This window comes from Coregonus lavaretus (assembly GCF_964263955.1).
Source record: "Coregonus lavaretus genome assembly, chromosome: 22".
NCBI classification, from domain to species: Eukaryota; Metazoa; Chordata; class Actinopteri; order Salmoniformes; family Salmonidae; genus Coregonus; species Coregonus lavaretus.
In genome coordinates, this window is record NC_140009.1 from 44,998,629 (window position 1) to 45,023,484 (window position 24,856).

At 42.8% G+C, this 24,856-nt stretch overlaps 1 protein-coding gene across 1 annotated transcript in view; it reads left to right on the forward strand.

The window, feature by feature from the left end:
* Nucleotides 1-6,308, forward strand: part of LOC311149650 (calsyntenin-1-like) — a gene marked incomplete at both ends in the record, with an annotated part of 129,391 nt that extends 123,083 nt beyond the window's left edge. The window contains 2 exons of the mRNA XM_084186847.1: nucleotides 523-707; nucleotides 6,126-6,308. Of these exons, the coding sequence (XP_084042973.1) occupies nucleotides 523-707; nucleotides 6,126-6,308 (368 nt within the window). The remainder of the gene's footprint in view (nucleotides 1-522; nucleotides 708-6,125) is intronic.
* Nucleotides 6,309-24,856: the final 18,548 nt, after the last annotated feature.

Below are 24,856 nucleotides of genomic sequence, written 5' to 3' on the forward strand. Positions count from 1 at the left end.
TTCCGTATGTTTCTTCTGCTCAGTGTGAGTGGTTGTGTATGAATTCTATCGTAGGCCCTGTTTATAGGTCTCCAGAAATGTGACTTTATTACGATAACATTATCAGGAGTAAAGCATATACAGTACATGCCTAGAACGTGACAGTCCAAAAACAACAACTCTTCCATCCATGCACCATATAGCTAATCAAATCAAACTTCATTTAAAGTGCATAAAACAATAACATGAAGGAAATAACATAAAAAAACAAGCAGGAAGAATAAAAATAATTGATTAAAGGACAGGCTACAAACGTGATTTAGAAACCTTGACTGTGATTATAATGGGGATAGGCTGTGGAAGATGTGTCTGAAGATAGAGAATCTGTCTTGATTTCTTGTTTTTGTACAGAGGAGAAATATAATCTACTTTTGGTGAATTATATTTGATGCAGTAACCCTTGGAAAACTTGCTTTCCCCTGCCCTAGAAGTGAATATAGTGTGTGTCCTAATACATATTCTGTCTGTGTGCGTTGTCCCCAGTGGTCCCCAGCGCAGCCACCATCGTCATCGTGGTGTGCGTCAGCTTCCTGGTGTTCATGGTCGTCCTGGGCGTGTTCCGGATCCAGTCGGCCCACAATCGCACCATGAGGGACACAGAGGGCGGCAAGGAGAACGAGATGGACTGGGACGACTCGGCCCTTACGATCACGGTCAACCCCATGGAGGTAATATACACTGAACAAAAATATAAACGCAACATGCAACAATTTCAAAGATTTAACAGAGTTACAGTTCATAAAAGGAAATCAGTCAATTGAAATAAATTCATTAGGCCATAATCTATGGGTTTCACATGACTGGGAATACAGATATGGGAATGTGGTCACAGATACATTTACAGAAAAAGGTAGGGTCATGGATCAGAAAACCATTCAGTATCTGGTGTGACCACCATTTGCCGCATGAAGTGCGACACTTCACCTTCGCATAGAGTTGATCAGGTTGTTAATTGTGGCCTGTGGAATGATATCGCACTCCTCTTCAATGGCTGTGCGAAGTTGCTGGATATAGGCGGGAACTGGAACACGCTGTCGTACACGTCGATCCAGAGCATCCCAAACATGCTCACTGGTGACATGTCTGGTGAGTATGTAGGCCATGGAAGAACTGGGACATTTTCAGCTACCGGGAATTGTGTACGGATCGTTGCAACATGGGGCCGTGCATTTTGCTGCTGAAACATGAGGTGATGGCGGCGGATGAATGCCACGACAATGGGCCTCGGGATCTTGTCACGGTATCTCTGTGCATTAAAATTGCCATAGATAAAATGCAATTGTGTTCGTTTTCCGTAGCTTATGCCTGCCCATACCATAACCCCACCGCCGCCATGGGGCACTCTGTTCACAATGTTGACATCAGCAAACCACTCGCCTACACAATGCCATACACGCTGTGTGCCATCTGCCCGGTACAGTTGAAACCGGGATTCATCCATGAAGAGTACACTTCTCGAGCGTGCCAGTGGCCATCGAAGGTGAGCATACAGTGAGGGAAAAAAGTATTTGATCCCCTGCTGATTTTGTACGTTTGCCCACTGACAAAGAAATGATCAGTCTATAATTTTAATGGTAGGTTTATTTGAACAGTGAGAGACAAAATAACAACAAAAAAATCCAGAAAAACGCATGTCAAAAATGTTATAAATTGATTTGCATTTTAATGAGGGAAATAAGTATTTGACCCCCTCTCAATAAGAAAGATTTCTGGCTCCCAGGTGTCTTTTATACAGGTAACGAGCTGAGATTAGTAGCACACTCTTAAAGGGAGTGCTCCTAATCTCAGCTTGTTACCTGTATAAAAGACACCTGTCCACAGAAGCAATCAATCAATCAGATACCAAACTCTCCACCATGGCCAAGACCAAAGAGCGCTCCAAGGATGTCAGGGACAAGATTGTAGACCTACATAAGGCTGGAATGGGCTACAAGACCATCGGCAAGCAGCTTGATGAGAAGGTGACAACAGTTGGTGCTATTATTCGCAAATGGAAGAAACACAAAATAACTGTCAATCTCCCTCAGCCTGGGGCTCCATGCAAGATCTTACCTCGTGGAGTTGCAATGATCATGAGAATGGTGAGGAATCCAGAATTACACGGGAGGATCTTGTCAATGATCTCAAGGCAGCTGGGACCATAGTCACCAAAAAAACAATTGGTAACACAATACGCCGTGAAGGACTGAAATCCTGCAGCACCCGCAAGGTCCCTCTGCTCAAGAAAGCACATATACATGCCCGTCTGAAGTTTGGCAATAAACATCTGAATGATTCAGAGGAGAACTGGGTGAAAGTGTTGTGGTCAGATGAGACCCAAATCGAGCTCTTTGGCATCAACTCAACTCGCCGTGTTTGGAGGAGGAGGAATGCTGCCTATGACCCCAAGAACACCATCCCCACCATCAAACATGGAGGTGGAAACATTATGCTTTGGGGGTGTTTTTCTGCTAAGGGGACAGGACAACTTCACCGCATCAAAGGGACAATGGATGGTGCCATGTACCGTCAAATCTTGGATGAGAACCTCCTTCCCTCAGCCAGGGCATTGAAAATGGGTTGTGGATGGGTATTCCAGCATTACAATGACCCAAAACACACGGCCAAGGCAACAAAGGAGTGGCTCAAGAAGAAGCACATTAAGGTCCTTGAGTGGCCTAGCCAGTCTCCAGACCTTAATCCCATAGAAAATCTGTGGAGGGAGCTGAAGGTTCGAGTTGCCAAACGTCAGCCTCGAAACCTTAATGACTTGGAGAAGATCTGCAAAGAGGAGTGGAACAAAATCCCTCCTGAGATATGTGCAAACGTGGTGGCCAACTACAAGAAACGTCTGACCTCTGTGATTGCCAACAAGGGTTTGGCCACCAAGTATTAAGTCATGTTTTGCAGAGGGGTCAAATACTTATTTCCCTCATTAAAATGAAAATCAGTTCATAACATTTTTGACATGCGTTTTTCTGGATTTTGTTGTTGTTATTCTGTCTCTCACTGTTCAAATAAACCTAACATTAAAATTATAGACTGATCATGTCTTTATCAGTGGGCAAACGTACAAAATCAGCAGGGGATCAAATACTTTTTTCCCTCACTGTATGCCCACTGAAGTCTGTTACGACGCCGAACTGCAGTCGGTCAAGACACTGGTGAGGACGACGAGCACGCAGATGAGCTTCCCTAAGACAGTTTCTGACAGTTCTTCGGTTGTGCAAACCCACAGTATCATCAGCTGTCCGGGGGTCTGGTCTCAGACGATATCGCAGGTGAAGAAGCCAGATGTCGATGTCCTGGGCTGGCGTGGTTACACGTGGTCTGCGGTTGTGAGGCCAGTTGGACGTACTGCCAAATTCTCTAAAACAACGTTGGAGGTGGCTTATGGTAGAGAAATGAACATTAAATTCTCTAGTAACAGCTCTGGTGGAAATTCCTGCAGTCAGCATGCCAATTGCACGCTCCTTCGAAACTTGAGACATCTGTGGCATTATTTTAGTGGCCTTTTATTGTCCCCAGCACAAGGGGCACCTGTGTAATGATCATGCTGTTTAATCAGCTTCTTGATATGCCACACCTTTCAGGTGGATGACATATATTGGCAAAGGAAAAATGCTCACTAACAGGGATGTAAACAAATTTGAGAGAAATAAGCGTTTTGTGCGTGTGGAACATTTCTAGGATATTTCATTTCAGCTCATGAAACATGGGACCAACACTTTACATGTTGTGTTTATATTTTAGTTTAGTATAAATATATACGATTTTAGTTAGACTATTTTTAGGTAGTTAGATAAGCTAGCTAACAGTGCTAATAATAAATACATTCAGCTAGCTTGCTTAACATTGACAATATGGTCAACCTAGCTACATTATCCACATTGATAAATATGTAATAGTCAAAAACAGATTTATTGTCAAAGCTGAGTTGAGATGTCGTTCAAGTTAAACTTCCAAGTCAGAAACTCGTAGTTACGATAATTTCCGACAGCACATGATGGCACCATATCGCTCAGTTATGGTACGACTTGGCCCCCCAAAGTGGACACACGCCTTGCACAGTCTTCACATTTTGCTGCCTTGAAATTTAATCTTAAAAGGGATTAAATTAGATATTTTTTCTACCGATCTACACAACCTACTCTACATGTTCAAAGTGAAAGACAAATTATAGAGCATTTTCCAAATTAATAAAAAATGAACATGTATTGATTGCGTATGTCTTCTCACCCCAGAGTTAATACTTGGTGCAAGCACCTTTGGCAGGCAGCCATTACAGCTGTGAATCATTTTGAATAAGATTCTACCAACCTTGCACAACTCTTAGCACAACATACACTGAGTGTACAAAACATTAGGAACACCTGCTCTTTTCATGACATAGACTGACCAGGTGAATCAAATCAAATCAAATTGTGTTTGTCACATGCACCGAATACAACAAGTGTAGACCTTACTGTGAAATGCTTACTTACAAGCCAGTTTTAAGAAGAATACCCCCAAAAAATCACAAAAAATACAATATAAAATAATACTAAATAAAAGTAACAAATAATTAAAGAGTAGCAGTAAAAATAGCAGAGCGAGGCTATATACAGGGGGTACCGGTACCGAGTCAATGTGCGGGGTCACCGGTTAGTCGAGGTAATTGAGGTAATATGTACATGTAGGTGGAGTTATTAAAGTGACTATGTGTAGATGATAAACAGAGAGTAGCAGCAGCGTAAAAGAGGGGGGAGGGGGCAATGCAAATAGTCTGGGTAGCCATTTGATTAGATGTTCAGGAGTCTTATGGCTTGAGGGTAGAAGCTGTTTAGAAGCTTCTTGGACCTAGACTTGGCGCTCCGGTACCGCTTGCCGTGCGGTAGCAGTGAGAACAGTCTATGACTAGGTTGGCTGGAGTCTTTGACAATTTTTAGGGCCTTCCTCTGACACCGCCTGGTATAGAGGTCCTGGATGGCAGGAAGCTTGGCCCCAGTGATGTACTGGGCCGTACGCACTACCCTCTGGCGTGCCTTGCGGTCGGAGGCCGAGCAGTTGCCATACCAGGCAGTGATGCAACCTGTCAGGATGCTCTCAATGGTGCAGCTGTAGAACCTTTTGAGGATCTGAGGACCCATGCCAAATTTTTTCAGTCTCCTTAGGGTTTTTTTCGTGCCCTCTTCACGACTGTTTTGGTGTCCTTGGACCATGTTAGTTTGTTGGTGATGTGGACACCAAGGAACTTGAAGCTCTCAACCTGCTCCACTACAGCCCCGTCAATGAGAATGGGGGCGTGCTCGGTCCTCTTCTTTTTCCTGTAGTCCACAATCATCTCCTTTCTCTTGATCATGTTGAGGGAGAGGTTGTTGTCCTGGCACCACACGGCCCGGTCTCTGACCTCCTCCCTATAGGCTGTCTCGTCATTGTCGGTGATCAGGCCTACCAATGTTGGTGTGGAGTTAATGCCTGGTGTTGGAGTCGTGCCTGTCCATGCAGTCATGAGTGAACAGGGAGTACAGGAGGAGACTGAGCATGCACACCTGAGGGGCCCCTGTGTTGAGGAACAGCGTGGCGGATGTGTTGTTACCTACACCACCTGGGGGCGGCCGGTCAGGAAGTCCAGGATCCAGTTGCAGAGGGAGGTGTTTAGTCCCACGGTTTGAATATTTCTGTCTGTCAATGATTCCCAACAAAATTTACTGAGCTTGAGCAATTTTTACAAAAAACGATGGATATAGGTTGACCTAAGAGTTGTGCAAAGTTGGTAGAATGTTATTTTAAATTATGCACAGCTGTAATGGCTGCCAAAAGCAGCTTCCAACTCTGGGGTGTGAGGACTCATGCAATCCAGACGTCTTCGTTTTTTTATTAATTAGGAATATTTTTCTATAATGTTATTTCACTTTGAAAATATGGAGTAGGTTGTGTAGATCTGTAGGGAAAACATCTAATTTAATCCCTTTTTAGATTTATTTCAAGGCAGCAAAATGTATTTTATATACAGCCTATACAGCTGCTGATCGGGTTCCTCCACTTCCTTCAGATCTTTCTCACAGTCACTTAATAATGTGTAAAAGACTGACCCTCTCTCCCTCTCTCTCGCTTTCCTCTGGTAGACTTATGAGGACCAGCACAGTAGTGAGGAGGAGGAGAGTGAGAACGGCAAGGAGGACGACGACCCGATAACGAGTGCAGAGTCGGAGAGCAGTGAGGACGAGGAGGCCGAAGAGCCAGAGGACCAGCAGGGTGCCAGCAGACAGCAGCAGCTGGAGTGGGACAACTCCACACTCACCTACTAACAGACACGCACATACACACGTACTCATTAATTTACACATACACACACACTTGTGTGTGTGTGTGTGTATATGTATATATATATATATATATATATATATATATATATATATATATATACACGCAAACACACATGACTCAGTCATACCTACACAAGTCCTCATCCTCACTACCCCTCTTAACCAGTGGGGGCACACCCTTACAAATTCCTTACAGAGGAACCATGATGTAAAAACACAAAACTCCCTTAAAAGCTATATATGGTCAAGGTTTCCCTGTTGTCATCTCAGTGGTGGTACTCAGTGTAGTATAGTAATCACCTGATTGTGATTTCTTCCTTTTTTTTTTTTACGAAAATGTTATTCACAGGAACAACATTTGCATTTTGTTTTGAGCTAAGTGAGGAACCAACCTTGCACTTGTATGTACGGCTTTCAAAATGGAGAATGATTTTTTTAAATGTATGTTCCTTGTACATCAATTTTAGATTTGTTTGCCACTAAATGAGAGAAACATTGATCATCAGTTATTTTTTCTTTGTGTGCTTGAGTTGTAGTCCGGAGAGTGAAACGATGACGTTTTAGACACTTAGACCACATATTTAAATTGTTCTCCTTTTAGTGCATGAGGATATTTGAACAAGTCATATGTGTATATGATTAAATTGCTTTTTAATATTTTGTAAATATCAATAAACCATGTCAATGTGTTAGTGAAGACCTAAACAAAGGGGTCCAATATCTAAAAGGACGCAATACGTTGTGTAGAATATTTTTGTCACAAAGGCTATATATAGCATGTTGCAAATTTTATGGCAAAGCTCTTCCGTCATGCTTGTACAAAATGTCCGCTTCAAGAAAAGAAACCCAGACCCTGAACGGGTTTCTATGACAAAGTGTTGCTAATTTTGTATTTTCTTTTGCAAGGAGGAAGTTGTTTCTTTGCTTATTGCGGACAGGACTGGTCGATTTAGCTTTTGGCTCCTCACATGCTACACTTTGCTTGGCTTGCACATTTGGCAATGCAGTACTAAAGGTGATAATGTATTTCATTCCCATTCTAGTCTATTATTGTACAGAAGTAAAAAAATATATACTGTAAATAATCACATTCAGTAAACCAGTGCCTTCAGAAAGTATTCATACCCCTTGACGTATTCCACATTTTGTTGTGTTACAGCCTGAATTCAAAATGGATTAAATAGATTATTTTCTCACCCATCTACACAAAATACCCAATAATGACAACGTGAAAACATGTTTTTAGACATTTTTGCAAATGTATTGAAAATGAAATACATAAATATCTAATTTACATAAGTATTCACACCCTTGAGTCAATACTTTGTAGACGCACCTTTGGCAGTGATTACAGCTGTGAGTCTCTAAGAGCTTTCCACACCTGGATTGTGCAACATTTGCCCATTATTCTTTTCAAAATACTTCAAGCTCTCTCCAATTGTGCGGTTGTTGATCATTGCTAGATAACCATTTTCAGGTCTTGCCATAGAGTTTCAAGTAGATTTATGTCAAAACTGTAACTCGGCCACTCCGGAACATTCACTATCTTCTTGGTAAGCAACTCCAGTGTAGATTTGGCCTTGTGTTTTAGGTTATTGTCCTTCTGTAGGGTGAATTCATCTCCAAGTGTCTGGTGGAAGGCAGACTGAACCAAGTTTTCCTCTAGGATTTTATCCAGAAAACAAATATGGAGACTGGATTTATATGGTACTGGATTTGCCCCAAACATAACACTTTTGTATTTGCATTTGTATTTATTATGGATCCCCATTAACTGGTGCCAAGGCAGCAGCTACTCTTCCTGGGGTCCAGCAAAATTAAGGCAGTTATATACAATTTAAAAAAAACATTACATTAGATAACAGATTTCACAACACATTTAAGTGTGTGCCCTCAGGCCTACAACACAATCTATGTGTACGTGTGTGTATAGTGCATATGTTATCGTGTGTATGTATGCATGTCTCTTTGTCTGTGTGTCTCTTCACAGTCCCCGCTGTTCCATCAGGTGTATTTTTATCTGTTTTTTAAATCAGGTTTTACTGCTTGCATGAGTTACTTGATGTGGAATGTATTCAGAACAAAAAGTGAATTGCTTTGCCAAATTTTTTGCAGTATTAATTTAGTGCCTTGTTGCAAACAGGATGCATGTTTTGGATATTTTTATTCTGTACAGGTTTCCTTTTCACTCTGTCAATTAGGTTAGTATTGTGGAGAAATTACAATGTTGTTGATCCATCCTCAGTTTTCTCCTATTACAGCCATTAAACTCTGTAACTGTTTTAAAGTCACCATTGGCCTCATGGTGAAATCCCTGTGCGGTTTCCTTCCTCTCCGGCAACTGAGTTAGGAAAGACGCCTGTATCTTTATATTGACTGGGTGTGTTGATACACCATCCAAAGTGTAATTAATAACTTCACCATGCTCAAAGGGATATTCAATGTCTGCTTTTTTTTATATTTTTACCCATCTACCAATAGGTGCCCTTCTTTGCTAGGCATTGGAAAACCTCCCTGGTCTTTGTGGTGGAATCTGTGTTTGAAATTCACTGCTCGACTGAGGGACCTTACAGATTTGTATGTGTGGGGTACAGAGATGAGGTAATCATTAAAAAAATAATGTTAAACAGTATTATTGCACACAGAGTGAGTCCATGCAACTTACAAAGGGGTTGAATACTTATTGACTCAAGACATTAAAGTTTTTCATTTTTATTTAATTTGTAGAAATGTCTAAAAACATGATTCCACTTTGACAATTTGGGATATTGTGTCGGCCAGTGACAAAAAAAAATGAAATCCGTTTTAAATTCAGTCTGTAACACAACAAAATGTGGAAAAAGTCAAGGGGTGTGAATACTTTCTGAAGGCACTGTAACAAACTGTACTAAGAAAACGGTCAGCTTCCGCAGTTCCGCTATCAATTCACATGTTGTCGTTCTTTGGAAGATAAGTGAAATGCGAGAACATTTCAATCTGCTTCATTGCAGGGTTATTTAACCTGAAATAATAATATATAAATTACATTTTTAAACGGTTTTCTCATTACAGATATATATTTTTTGTCATTTTAGCAGACGCTCTTATCCAGAGCAACTTACAGGAGCAATTAGGGTTAAGTGCCTTGCTCATGGGCACATCGACAGATTTTTCACCTAGTCGGCTTGGGGATTAGAATAAGCGACCTTTCGGTTACTGGCACAACGCTCTTAACCACTAAGCTACCTGCCGCCCCATCATCTTAGTCTTACTCTCACTACAGTTGTTTTACTTATTGGAAGGATTTTTAAACCTTCAAATAACTAATAACAATTGCGATTGAATATGTAAGTGACTACTGATACATTGTAGTGATATGAGAAATCTTTAAAATTGAATCTTCTTTATTCTTGTTTGAATCTTTAAAATTATATATTTTTTTGCAGTAGACCACTACATTTTATTGTACATGTAACTGTACTGTAGAGTTGTTGTAAGATATTTGTTTACATTTGGTAAACTTGTTTTACCTCTGGTATTAGTATAAAACCTATACAATTAATTGGAAAGATGTGTTGGGTGTTAACCTCTATATCTCCTCTCAAAAATCACTGCTTATTCATCTCTCAATACCTTTAAAAAAAAAAACACACAGTAAATAATTTGTACCCCTCAAACAGGTTAACAATCTTCCACCGTTTTAGGGATCCAAATTAATTATGTACAACTTGCATAATGTCGTTGTCTGATGAAAACCTCATCTCAAAATCAAAGTTTTCAGGAACTTGAAAGAATGACCATATTTTCCCATTTAATGAACATACAATTATAAAAATGTTCAATCTATTTTGAATATATTTTCTTGGTCCTGGAGTAATGAAACGTTCAGAGTACATTGAGGGGAGTTACTGCTTTCAATAAATGTAAACAAGTTTAAATTGGCCAAAATTGAGTCACAAGGTTTTCATCAGACAGCGACGATAAATATGTTATATGGTATGACTTTGGGCATTTTAGTCCAAGTGAAAAGTAAAGTAAGTAATTAAAGAGTAAAAGTGAGGCATCACAATGTTGGAAACGGTTGGAAAGGTTTATAAAGGAGGTCTTATACTTTACATGTTAATTTATTTTTAGTGCCCAAATCCAAATGGCTCAAGTAACTTAAATGAACCATTTTATGCTTTGTGAGTTTCATAAAATATATTTTTTTGCTTCCAGTTCCAGGTAACTTTTGAGGGTTTGAGCTGTTAGGTCCAATGTATTTATTATTTTTGGTCAACCATCGAAATGTGGTAAACAGTCTCCCCTTCATAATGACTAGTGCCCAATGAGGGGGTCACGTTCAATTTAGCCCAAGTTGGGAGTGCCTTTTGCCGATCACAGCGCATTAATTAACACAACTAACAAAACACTCATCCACGCACTTTGTTGTGGCAACTTTCTAATTTTGTAACTATTTAAGAGCTGATGAAAGTGATTTTATTTCATTTTGTTGTAATAGTCCACTGCTAGTTTTATTAAAAGTAATGTATCCATGTTGATGTTTAGCGAAAGTAGGTCCATATTGTACTAAATCATATTGAGGAAATCCACTTCTAAAAAGATGTACATAATTAAAATGCTCTAGGCGCCAAATGTGGGTATAAAGTTACCTATTTGTGTAATGCTAATTTTTAACAGTGTATTATTGCCTTATTTGCATACAAAGTTGATGAGGGTGGCAAGAAATTCACCAGAACCAGAGTATAATGCTATTCCCTCCAAATGTCTCACATTTTCGTTTTCATTTTGTCACAGTCCATTGTCAACTTAACGTTTTATTTGAACATCTCATCTCCTTTTCTTTTTAAAAACGGAAAAGTACAATTCAAACTGTTACTACTGAACGGCCACCATTCCGAGGGGCCAGAGTTTGCAACTGTTTGCGTCTGTCAGTTGAATTTGGGCATCTCTCAAGTCAAGTTCTGTGATACCTTTGATCATCGTTTTGGACATTTTCTTCTGCATTGAATAGAATGTCACTGTCCATCCAGCAGACATAGGAGCTTTGGGATTCAAGGGGCATTTACTTTGCATGAATCACTTCTATTTTGTGTATAATACATGTCCAAACCACTCAAACATTTTTTGTTTATCTTTGCTCAAAAATGGAAGGTGATAATGTTTTCAGAACTGTTGAATGCTTCCTTTGTGCTTGTTTGGGCTGCTCTGACTTTTCTACCAATTGAAAGGTAAATTGTAATGAAGTTGATGCTTGCTCATGAACAAAATAAAGGATGATGAGATGGGGTACAAATGTGTCTTGATTGTGTTCTATTCTATGTTATGAGTTCACACTTTTAATTAAGACCTGTGTCATTCCCTGCACTTGAGGTCTGCGGTCTCTAAATGCCCTTGCCTTTTTTTAAAGTGTGCACTTGCACACCTCCCATCATGTTGGAAACTTTTTCTAGCCAATGATTACACCAATGTTTATCCATGACAGAAAGTGTGCAAGTACACATTTCTGGAAAAGAATGCAGACTGGCTCATTTTGCACTCTACCTGTGAAATCACATCACCGCTTCAGCCATAGGGCTTTGTAATCTGAAACATGTCAGTTCGAGGTTCTTGGAGAACTGGACAGGGCATCATAACACTGCTTAATTTATCTTACCAGTCATTATACCAGACATATAAGTTATGTCAAGACTGTAGGGGGTGTCAGAGTACTGGTGCTGTGAAATAGGATCGTTTGGTAATGGTGTCCCCTGGTGCTGAAATAACATAATTATAGAATAACGGAAACAGGTGTTTAAACCACAAAACACAGTGCTGAATATAATGAGACCGACAATTGAGAGATCTCAAACTTTATATTAGGAGAACAAAAATCATACAAAGAGATCAAATTTAAATACCACGTATGATTACTTTTTGAGAGAGAAGTCATTTGTAGTGAGACATCAAAAAAGATTAATACATTTACAATGGAAACTTTGACTGTAGATTGAGGTTTTCTTAATTGATAGGAGCTAGAATCAGAATTGGTTCAGGTTGGTGTGTTATGCAATTACATTGAAGCCCAGCGTTGCATATTTAATACTGCAATGGTTCATTTAAACATATTTCAACATAAACAGTTATGTAGGAAATACAATTCAATCCAAAAGATGAAACCACATGAATTAGCCAGGAAGACAATCAGCATGAAAACTGAATTTAAACCCTTAAAAATGTCTGAGCCACACTTAACAAAGATTATGACCCATGGACTGTCGTTGCAACCCAGACTGTTCAAATTCTAAATAGGCTACTCCACTCAATACCCAAATACTCTAGTACCTAATGTTTACCAAGTTTTTACAATCATCTATGTATATATTTTTTTTTTTCAGAAGTTTAAAAAGCAAGTATTATAGTCTGAGTGCATAATTGGTTACATTATCAATAATGGGATGGCACGTGTTTCTTTGTTGACACCTGACGTTAAAATACAATAGTGGACATTGGACTATACCCGATTCCCGTCTATGCCTTGGTTTTCTCCATATCAGAACTAGCAAAAGCCATTATCTTGTCTTCTGACCCTGAAAAGAGAGATGCTGTTTAATAGTCTAAATCTAAAATAAATACATTTAAATCAACATTTTCCACACATGGAAAAATGTATAAGTGCAGTAGAGTTGAAGCTCACCAAGCTCTGCAGTGAATTTTTCAAATTGTCTCAGAGTAGCAGTCACATTTTCAGCCAGAAAAGTATTGTCTTCGGCTGTAAACTGCAGGAAGGACATTAATCTACATCATAGCCACCTGTTATAGAATGTTACTAAATTAACTGACAGTTAATATCAAGCAATAACTGTCATATATAGTGTCCAATCTATTGAACTCCAGATGTTAATAGCTTTTCATTACTTGTTATACCATCTGCCATTCCATGATAGCAGGTTATCAACATATTCAATGCACCTTTCTCTTACAGTATTCATCACAAGTTTGAGCTAACTGAAGAAGGGATCACAGTACAATGCTACAACAGCCTCTTATCTTCTCGCCTAGTTTTCTTAAGGTAGTGAGGATCTCCACCTTCTGCTGAGTGTACATATCCCGCTACAGTTTTCCCACCATGACATCACGGTCCATCTACAGAAAATGTCACACCATTATGCTAAACCATCAAGGGCGATTTACTGGACACAGATTAATCTTAGTCCTGGACTAAAAATCTATTTCAATGGAGATTCTCCTATGATCATGCTTTTTAGTCCAGGACTAGGTTTAATATGTGTATTTGTATTTATTAAGGATCGCCATTAGCTGCTGCCTACTCTTCCTGGGGTCCAAACAAATGAAGGCAAAAAAAAAAAGGATGTACATACACTGAGTGTACAAAACATTAGGAACACCTTCTTAATATTGAGTTAAACCCCCTTTTGCCCTCAGAACAGCCTCAATTCGTTGAGGCATGGACTCTACAAGGTGTCCAAAGCATTCCACAGAGATACTGGCCCATGTTGACTCCAATGCTTCCCACAGTTGTATCAAGTTGGCTGGATGTCCTTTGGGCAGTGGATACACACAGGAAACTGTTGAGTGTGTAAAACCAGCAGCATTGCAGTTCTTGACATACTCAAACCGGTGAGCCTGGCACCTACTACCATACCCTGTTCAAAGGCACTTTCCCATTCACCCTCTGAATGGCACACATACACAATCCATGTCTCAATTGTCTCATGACTTAAAAATCATTATTTAAAAACTGTCTCCTCCCCTTCATCTACACTGACTGAAGTGGATTTAACAGGTGACATCAATAAGGGATCATAGCTTTCACCTGGATTCACCTGGTCAGTCTATGTCATGGAAAGAACAGGTGTTCCTAGGGCTGTTGCGGTGACCATATTACCACCACACTGGCAGTCATGAGTCATGACCGCAGAAAAATTCCACCTAACGGTTGAGTTGCTTAATCTCATTTTATGCACTCTGGACATGTTTTGGTAGTACCCAATTTGCTAACTACCATCATGTCCTAATGGCCTGGTCCTCAGGGCTCTATTGTCCCTCTAACCACTCTGACATCAATGCAAATGCAATCGAAAATTACTTAGCATCAAAACAGCAGGCCTATCATACTTTCAAACTCACCTCACTGTGATGATCAACTTGAAGAAAGAAGTTCAACAGCAGGTTGAAACAGTGTAAAACATAGTTGTTGTGGATTTTGTTTCAAAGCCTAACTCAACGAATGCTCAATGTGTAAAATTATTACACCACTACATGTCTAAAATACAGCATTTATAATACCACCATACATACGTGTGTGTAGAGTGCGTGTGCGTGTGCGTATGCATGTGTGTGCCTGTGTGTGTGTCTCCTCACAGTCCGCATTGTTCCATAAGGTGTAGTTTTATCTGTTTTTTAAATCTGATTTTACTGTTTTCATGAGTTACTTGATGTGGAATAGAGTTCCATGTAGGCATGGCTCTGTATAGTACTGTGCGTTTTCCAGAGTCCGTTCTGGACTTGGATACTGTCACGGATTCAGCCGAGGCTGCTCCTCCTCCTTGCTCGGGCAGGCTTCGGCGTTCGTCATCCCCGGTTTCAGTGTTTGTCTTGTTTGGTCTTTATTGTTTACATATGTTTTATTGTGTTCCCTTTATAACCCTTTGTTTCTCATTGTGTATTGTGCGTTATTGTTTTGGTCTTTGCGGCAGTTGCCCATGTGTGCGGGTCTTATTATTTCCTCGCTGTTTGAGGTTGCCTGTGTACTTTGTATTTTGCACTGCATCCAGTAAAGTTTCTGCCAGTAGCTCGGTGTCCTGCTCATTCCTATGCCAGGTCTCCCTACAGCCCTACAAACTGCTGACACCCTGTTTACACACGTCTTCCGGCACTACGGGGTACATGAGGATATAGTGTCTGATCGGGGTCCCCAGTTCACCTCTAGAGTCTGGAGGGCGTTTATGGAACATCTGGGGGTCTCGATTAGCCTTACCTCAGGGTTTCACCCCGAGAGTAATGGGCAGGTGGAGAGAGTGAACCAGGATGTGGGTAGGTTTCTGAGGTCCTATTGCCAGGACCGGCAGGGGGATAGGTCGGAATATATCCCATGGGCAGAAATAGCCCAAAACTCACTTTGCCACTCCTCAACTAACCTTACGCCTTTTCAGTGTGTGCTAGGTTATCAGCCGGTCCTGGCACCTTCGCATTAGAGCCAGATCGAAGCCCCCGCGGTGGACGAGTGGTTTCGGCGCTCGGAGGAAACCTGGAACGCTGCGCATGTCCATCTACAGCGAGCGATCAGGCGGCAAAAGGTGAGCGCCGATCGCCACCGCAGTGAGGCTCCGGTGTATGCACCGGGAGATCGGGTCTGGCTCTCGACCCGAAACCTGCCCCTTCGCCTGCCCTGCCGGAAGCTGGGTCGGCGGTTTGTGGGGCCATTTAAAGTCCTGAGGAGATTGAACGAGGTATGTTATAGGTTACAACTGCCCATTAATTACCGCATTAACCCCTCGTTCCATGTGTCTCTCCTCAGGCCGGTAGTAGCTGGTCCACTCCAGGAGAGTGAGGTACGAGAGGCTCCTCCGCCCCCGCTGGACAGCGAGGGGGCTCCGGCGTACTCAGTCCGTTCCATCTTGGATTCGAGGCGTCGGATGGGCGTCCTGCAGTATCTCGTGGAGTGGGAGGGGTACGGTCCGGAGGAACGGTGCTGGGTCCCTAGGAGGGACATCCTAGATCCCTCCATGTTGAGGGATTTCCACCGGAGTCATCCGACTCGCCCTGCTCTGCGTCCTCATGGCCGTCCCCGAAGCCGGGGTCGGCGCACGGCTGGAGCCGCGCGTCAACGGGGGTGGGTGGGGGTACTGTCACGGATTCACCCAAGGCTGCTCCTCCTCCTTGCTCGGGCAGGCTTCGGCGTTCGTCGTCCCCGGAGTACTAGCTGCTGCCGATCGATGTTTCGGTGTTTGTCTTGTTTGGTCTTTATTGTTTACACCGGTTTCCCATTATGTTTTATTGTGTTCCCTTTATAACCCTCTGTTTCTCATTGTGTATTGTGCGTTATTGTTTTGGTCTTTGCGGCAGTTGCCCATGTGTGCGGGTCTTATTATTTCCTCGCTGTTTGAGGTTGCCTTTGTACTTTGTATTTTGCACTGCATCCAGTAAAGTTTCTGCCAGTAGCTCGGTGTCCTGCTCTTGACTTCGCCTACCGCATACACGTCGCTATGACAGGTACTGTGAAGAGACCCCTGGTGGCATGTGTTATGGGGTATGCATGGGTGTCTGAGCAGTGTGCTTTCATCATGTAAATACCTCTTGCAAAGACAAGTAGTGATACAGTAAATATCTTCTCTACTTCCAGGAGAGATTGACATGAATGTCATTTATGTTAGCTCTCAGTGTACATTTAAGGCCAGCCGTGCTGCTCTGTTCTGGACCAACTGTAATTTGGTCGCACAATCCCCCTGTCGATGGGGTGGTAATTGAGTCGCCTTCTTTTTACAGAAGGCGAGAGCCAAATCGGCATATTCGGGGGGAATGTGCATAGTGGAGACCTGATTTGGACTTTCCACCGTAGTTGCACCTATGGAAACACCTACACACCTTCCCGAGCACTGACGTGACCATCCCTTGAGAGCCCTCTGTTGCCATGAAATCGTGGGGTCATGAGAGGTTAACCAGGGAAGCCCCAACACCACTGGAAACGCAGGAGAATCAATCAGAAATAGACTAATTCTCAACCTCATGACCCTTCTGCGTTTTCATCCAGAGTGGAGCTGTGACCTCCCTAATCAGGCCTGAGCCTAAAGGGCGACTATCTAAGGCATGTACAGGGAAGGGCACATCAACAGGAACAATAGGAATCCCTAAACTACGGGAAGACTTACGATCAATAAAGTTCCCAGCTGTGCCTGAATCTACGAGCGCCTTATGCTGGGAATGCGGGGAAAACGCAGGAAATTCGATGTTAATACACATATGCGCAACAGGGGGCTCTGGGTGAGTCGGGTGCCTACTCACCAGGGACGGTCCACCAGTGCTCTGCCTGCTGCCTCGACTCCCTGAGGACCCTCCCCAGCACCGACCAGCAGTGTGTCCTCTGCGGCCACAGTTAGTGCAGGAGACGGCCCCCCTTCCGGTCTCCCTGAGAGCAGCACCTCCAAGCTCCATTGGTGTAGGGTTGGAGGTGCTGGGGGATGGAATGGACGGACCCTGATCCGGACGTCCGCGGGTCGCCAACAGGTTATCCAGCCTTATCGACATATCCACCAGCTGGTCCAGGCCCTGCAGGCCAGCTCCCGACGAATGTCCTCCCGTAGGCCGCATCGGTAGTGGTCAATCAGGGTCCTCTCATTCCATCCTGCACTGGCAGCCAGGGTCCGGAAGTCCAGTGCGAACTCCTGCGCGCTCCTCCTCCCCTGTCGAAGGTGGAATAGACGTTCACCCGCCGCCTTACCCTCTGGTGGATGATCGAATACTTCCCTGAAGCGGCGGGTGAACTCCGCATAGTTGACTGTAGCGCCGTCTATTCCTCCCCACTCGGCGTTGGCCCACTCGAGCGCTCTACCCGACAGACAGGAGATGAGGGCGGACACGCTCTCGTATTCCGAGGGAGCCGGGTGGATGGTAGCCAGGTAGAGCTCTACCTGGAGCAGAAAACCCTGGCACCCGGCAGCTGTACCATCATATGCCCTCGGGAGCGAGAGCCGAATCTCACTGGACCCAGGTGACGAAGGGGTGGACAGCGGTGTGGGTTGCTGTGTAGTTGGAGGAGGTGTAGGAAAACCCCCTCTCTCCCATCGCTCCATGGTGTTCAACACGCGCTCCATTGCTGTGCCGAGAGTCTATATCATGGTCGCCTGCTGTTGGACGCGTTCCTCCACTGATCCGGAAGGAATGAATGTACCTGCTGACTCCATTTGAGGTGCGTGTTTCTGTCAGGCATCAGTGTGTAACGGTAGGACAGAGTCAGGCGCAGGACACAGAGCTAGTAGACAACGTACTTTACTCGTAAATGACAAATGAACATAAACTCCACGCAGGGAGGACAATCCCGTTCACCAGTCGATAACACCAAACATAGAACAAACATGCACACATCACAGTGGGAGCCAGAGGGTTAAATAGGGAACAAATCATAAACATAATGGGAACCAGGTGTGTACAATGAAGACAAAACAAGTAGAACACATAAACATAGATCGGTAGCAGCTAGTACTCCGGTGACGACGAACGCCGAAGCCTGCCCGAGCAAGGAGGAGGAGCAGCCTCAGCTGAATCCGTGACAATAGCAATGTCAAAAAAGCAGAGCAGTACTTTATTACGGACAGACCTCTCCCCATCTTAGCTACCGTTGCATCAATATGTTTGTTTTGACCATGACAGTTTACATTCCAGGGTTACACAAAGCAGTTTAGTCTCAACTTTGTTTTAACAATGCATCAATCAGTACTTGTGGTCAGGAGTTATGGTCTGTAATTGTGTTGTTGTGGTCAGTAGTTGTGGTCAGTAGTTATTGTCATTAGTTGTGGTCAGTAGTTGTGTGGTTGTGGTCAGAAGTTATGTGGTCAGTAGTTGTGTGGTTGTGGTCAGTGGTTGTATGGTTCAATAGTTGTGTGGTCACTAGTTGTTGATTGTGGTCAATAGTTGTGGTCAGTGATTGGGTTAAGTAGTTGTGGTCAGTAGTTGTGTGGTTGTGGTCAGTAGTTGTAGTCAGTAGTTGTGGTCAGTAGTTGTGTGGTTGTGATCAGTAGTTATGGTCAGTAGCTGTGGTAGGTAGATGTGTGGTTGATAGTTTGTTTGTGGTCAGTAATTGCAGTCAGTAGTTGTGTGGTCAATAGTTGTGTGGTTGTTGTCAGTAGTTGTATGATTGTGGTCAATGTCTAAACTACAGTTGTTGCATGTGAAAACGGAAAGGAGTGCAATGAGAAGTGATTGAGTGAATGGTGGCCGTTGTTGTCAGATGAAGTTGTTGTGGTCAGTAGTTGTGTTCTGTAGTGGTCATTAGTTGTGTGGTTGTGGTCATTAGTTGTGTGGTTCGAAGTTGTGGTCAGTAGTTGTTTAGTTGTGGTCAGAAGTTGTGGTCAGACAGGGCTTGGTGCATCGTGGGGGGATTGCCGATCCAGGCCCAGACGTCAGCACCTCTCCAGGTTCGGGGTTTCCCACACCAGGGTCCAGACAGGGCTTGGTGCATCGTGGGAGGAAGGAGAGGGGAAGCATCGCGCCGAGGTTCAGACCAGACCAGGGGCGCAACGGGGAGGCAGAGAGGGAGAGGTCGTCACGCCCGGAGCCGGATCCGCCTCCGAGGCTGAAAGCCCACCCGGACCCTCCCCTAATGAGTCAGGTTGGTGCGGCCGGAGTACACATCTTTGGGGGGGGGGGGGGGTACTGTCACGCCCTGGCCGTGAGAGGCCTGTTGTTTTTAGTTGGTTTGGTCAGGGCGTGAGTTTCTATGTTATATATTCTATGTTTACGTTCTAGTTAGTCTATTTCTATGTTTCAGTTCTAGGTTGTGTGTCTATGTTTGGCCGGGTGTGATTCCCAATCAGAGACAGCTGTCACTCGTTGTCTCTGATTGGGGATCATACTTAAGTAGCCTGTTTGCCTACCTTAGTTGTGGGATCTTGTTCCGTGTTTAGGCTTGTATGTGTATAGCCTGAGGACTTCACGTTACGTTGTTTCTTGTTTTGTTTATGTTTATTGAGTTTAATAAACATGTTCGCATACCACACTGCACCTTGGTCTGACCCGTCTCCCAACGATCATGACACTACCTCACTGCATTAGCACATGGCCACAGTCACGTGTTCACATATGTATTCTTTAAGAGATGGGTGGGTCTAAGGCTTAATAGGGTGTGAATGATGCTAAATAGCGTAAACGAAGAGCAGAAATCTAGCTGTTCAATGTAGAATTTGTTCAGAGAATCCATGTAGGCAATTTGGTGAAGGTATTCCTTTTCTAAATATATGTTTCCCAAGGATTAATGTAGAGCAAGTGTGAAAATTGCAGCCAAATGTTTGAATGCCTATTTCTCCTAAATGGGATTATACATGTATCAACTTTTAAAGCAGAATTACTTCCCCATGTTTTCTCCAACTACAATGATATGATATACAATTTTGAAGCTCTGAGTTTGTACTTTTATCCAATGTAAAAAATAATAATATGTAGCCTAAGAAACAAGGTTCATGAAATCATAACTTTCTAGTAACAAATATCATTTGTACAGTCCCCGATTCCGACCCAAGTAAAGCGTGCATAAATGGAAGATAAATCCCTTTTTATGCGCTTTTCTCTCTATGCGTATTCTGACCTTGAATTTAAGCATGAGAATAGCATGCTATACACCACTATTCGTTTGAGCTGGAGCTCAAATAAATTAAGTTGTGGCGGAGGTGTGTCTACAGATACGCCGTATTCTGACCTTGACCATGAATAAGGTCAAGCGAACCTGCCGGTTCCAAGTGGAAAAAGCATCTTTATTTTTAGCATTCTCTATGCACTGTAATTTATAAATTGATAAGAGCTATTGATAAGAGCTAGGTTAATGAGTAATTTGTTTGGTAGGGGATTGTAAATACACATAGCAATTGTTTTAGATGATTTTTCCTTATGGTCCCTGTAGACGAATGTGAAACCAGCCATATGGAAGAAAACTGAAAATCATATCAACATTGTTTTCCACAGTGAAATAGGACACACAGTGGGGGAAAAAAGTAATTAGTCAGCCACCAATTGTGCAAGTTCTCCCACTTAAAAAGATGAGAGAGGCCTGTAATTTTAATCATAGGTACACGTCAACTATGACAGACAAACTGAGAAAAATTAATCCAGAAAATCACATTGTAGGATTTTTTATGAATTTATTTGCAAATTATGGTGGAAAATAAGTATTTGGTCACCTACAAACAAGCAAGATTTCTGGCTCTCACAGACCTGTAACAACTTCTTTAAGAGGCTCCTCTGTCCTCCACTCGTTACCTGTATTAATGGCACCTGTTTGAAATCAACTGTGGGAGCAATTATTAGGAAATGGAAGACATACAAGACCACTGATAATCTCCCTCGATCTGGGGCAACACGCAAGATCTCACCCCGTGGGGTCAAAATGATCACAAGAACGGTGAGCAAAAATCCCAGAACCACACGGGGGGACCTAGTGAATGACCTGCAGAGAGCTGGGACCAAAGTAACAAAGCCTACCATCAGTAACACACTACGCCGCCAGGGACTCAAATCCTGCAGTGCAGACGTGTCCCCCTGCTTAAGCCAGTACATGTCCAGGCCCGTCTGAAGTTTGCTAGAGTGCATTTGGATGATCCAGAAGAGGATTGGGAGAATGTCATATGGTCAGATGAAACCAAAATAGAACATTTTGGTAAAAACTCAACTCGTCGTGTTTGGAGGACAAAAAATGCTGAGTTGCATCCAAAGAACACCACACCTACTGTGAAGCATGGGGGTGGAAACATCATGCTTTGGGGCTGTTTTTCTGCAAAGGGACCAGGACGACTGATCCGTGTAAAGGAAAGAATGAATGGGGCCATGTATCGTGAGATTTTGAGTGAAAACCTCCTTCCATCAGCAAGGGCATTGAAGATGAAACGTGGCTGGGTCTTTCAGCATGACAATGATCCCAAACACACCGCCCGGGCAACGAAGGAGTGGCTTCATAAGAAGCATTTCAAGGTCCTGGAGTGGCATAGCCAGTCTCCAGATCTCAACCCCATAGAAAATCTTTGGAGGGAGTTGAAAGTCCGTGTTGCCCAGCGACAGCCCCAAAACATCACTGCTCTAGAGGAGATCTGCATGGAGGAATGGGCCAAAATACCAGCAACAGTGTGTGAAAACCTTGTGAAGACTTACAGAAAACGTTTGACCTGTGTCATTGCCAACAAAGGGTATATAACAAAGTATTGAGAAACTTTTGTTATTGACCAAATACTTATTTTCCACCATAATTTGCAAATAAATTCATAAAAAATCCTACAATGTGATATTCAGGATTTTTTTTCTCATTTTGTCTGTCATAGTTGACGTGTACCTATGATGAAAATTACAGGCCTCTCTCATCTTTTTAAGTGGGAGAACTTGCACAATTGGTGTCTGACTAAATACTTTTTTTCCCCACTGTAAATAGCTGTGCCGTTATTCAGAATTTTAGTTGTTTTAGTTGATGAAATTTGGAGACCCAATCTATAGGCTTCTGTAGGGCTGAACCTGCCTAGTTGATGTAAGTGCTTTAGAATGTTTTGATTATATGCCCGGTATGACGAGGTGTGAATGAAGGAGTCAGGCGCAGGAGGTAAAATACCGAAGTCTGCAGGATTTGAGTCCCTGGCGGCGTAGTGTGTTACTGATGGTAGGCTTTGTTACTTTGGTCCCAGCTCTCTGCAGGTCATTCACTAGGTCCCCCCGTGTGGTTCTGGGATTTTTGCTCACCGTTCTTGTGATCATTTTGACCCCACGGGGTGAGATCTTGCGTGGAGCCCCAGATCGAGGGAGATTATCAGTGGTCTTGTATGTCTTCCATTTCCTAATAGTTGCTCCCACAGTTGATTTCTTCAAACCAAGCTGCTTACCTATTGCAGATTCAGTCTTCCCAGCCTGGTGCAGGTCTACAATTTTGTTTCTGGTGTCCTTTGACAGCTCTTTGGTCTTGGCCATAGTGGAGTTTGGAGTGTGACTGTTTGAGGTTGTGGACAGGTGTCTTTTATAATGATAACAAGTTCAAACAGGTGCCATTAATACAGGTAACGAGTGGAGGACAGAGGAGCCTCTTAAAGAAGAAGTTACAGGTCTGTGAGAGCCAGAAATCTTGCTTGTTTGTAGGTGACCAAATACTTATTTTCCACCATAATTTGCAAATAAATTCATTAAAAATCCTACAATGTGATTTTCAGGATTTTTTTTCCTCAATTTGTCTGCCATAGTTGACGTGTACCTATGATGAAAATTACAGGCCTCTCTCATCTTTTTAAGTGGGAGAACTTGCACAATTGGTGTCTGACTAAATACTTATTCTCGGGTCAGGCAGCGCATTGTACGACCGATACCTGGATGACCAGAGGAGGGTGACGTGTGTGCTCAGTAGATCAGACGATCACGGATAAGCGCAGGCACGTACTGCAGCCCAGCTGGACACTGCGGTGGAGATGGCTCTGTGCGTAATGCTTGCGCTATATCTGCGTCCATCGCAATTTGCATACAGGCAGGGACCAGGAAATCTGGTCACAATGCAGACACCGTGGACGGATAACAGACACAGTTTAATACCATGTGTAGACACATTTCTGGAAACGTGGACACAATCAGAATGTAGACAAGAACAGGAAAAAATACCCATGTTAGCACCAGGTATAAACAGGGTTTATGTTTGAGTGTAGACATTTGAGTTGTTTGACATTTGAGTGTATACATTCTCTGAATATGTTCTTCCTGCAGGTTATCAGTGCTACCTGTAGCAGACTGGTCTGGGCTATCAATTTTGTATCCATAACCCCTGTATCGCTGAAAAATGACCAGGATGGATGAGAATATGATGGTGAAAGTGGACTGCCAGGACTGGTTGTTGGTTGTTGTATTAGCAGTAGTCATTTATTTATTATGTTTATTTGGACAGGGACAATATACAACAAAAACATACATTTTTGAAGTGATGCGTTGCACCAGTTAGTTAACAGCTAATTTACATCTGCAGTCCCCTTAGATTTGGCAATACAAGGCCCGCGTTAATTACCAGTAATTATATAGTATATTAGTTTGTAGTTCATGAGGGGCACGCACAGCCTGTATGCCTACCTGCCTCTGTCCCACTCTATTATTAATCCCAAAACAGGGCAGGATTTCAAAGATTAGAGGAAGATGACTTTATTTTCCAATGTACACAAATGTCCAATGGAAACTTGTCTTGTGCCATGTCCCATCCCCTCCGAAAAAAAATGCATAGGCCTTACACGGAGGTTGAAGCAAGGGCAGCCATACTAAAGCACACATGGAGCAATTTTAGGGGTGAGCTGAAGTGCCTTAGGGATTCAAACCAGCAACCTGGGTTGCTGACCCGCGTCACTAATTTGCTAAATATAATTCAACCACCATAATTCCATACAGTTTTCACAATTCAGTGTAAACAATTGTTATTTTGACCAAAGATGATCTTTTATATTGGCAAGATAGTCGAGTGTCCACTCTAACAATGGAAATACATGTACTCAAAGATGGAAGGCAGGCGGGAGAAGGCGAGATCAGGTGGGACCATTCTAGCCAATGAGCGGGCAGATACGCACCTGAAGAACAGGAACAATTCAGAAGTCGTTTTTTTCAACGTTACCGAAATGTCACGAACGTCCACTTATATCAGTGCATTCATAACAACCTAACCATTACGAAACTTCTATTCGATCAAATAAGCCTCACGTAGAAAATTAGAAATACAAAAATATGTTGATTAAATTCGACACTCATTGATTCCTGATTTCGGTGGACAGCTTTTGGGCGGAGTACATCCTCTCGCTTCGCCACTTCCTCTCTGTTTTGACACATGTCAGTTCCCAGTCACGTGACAC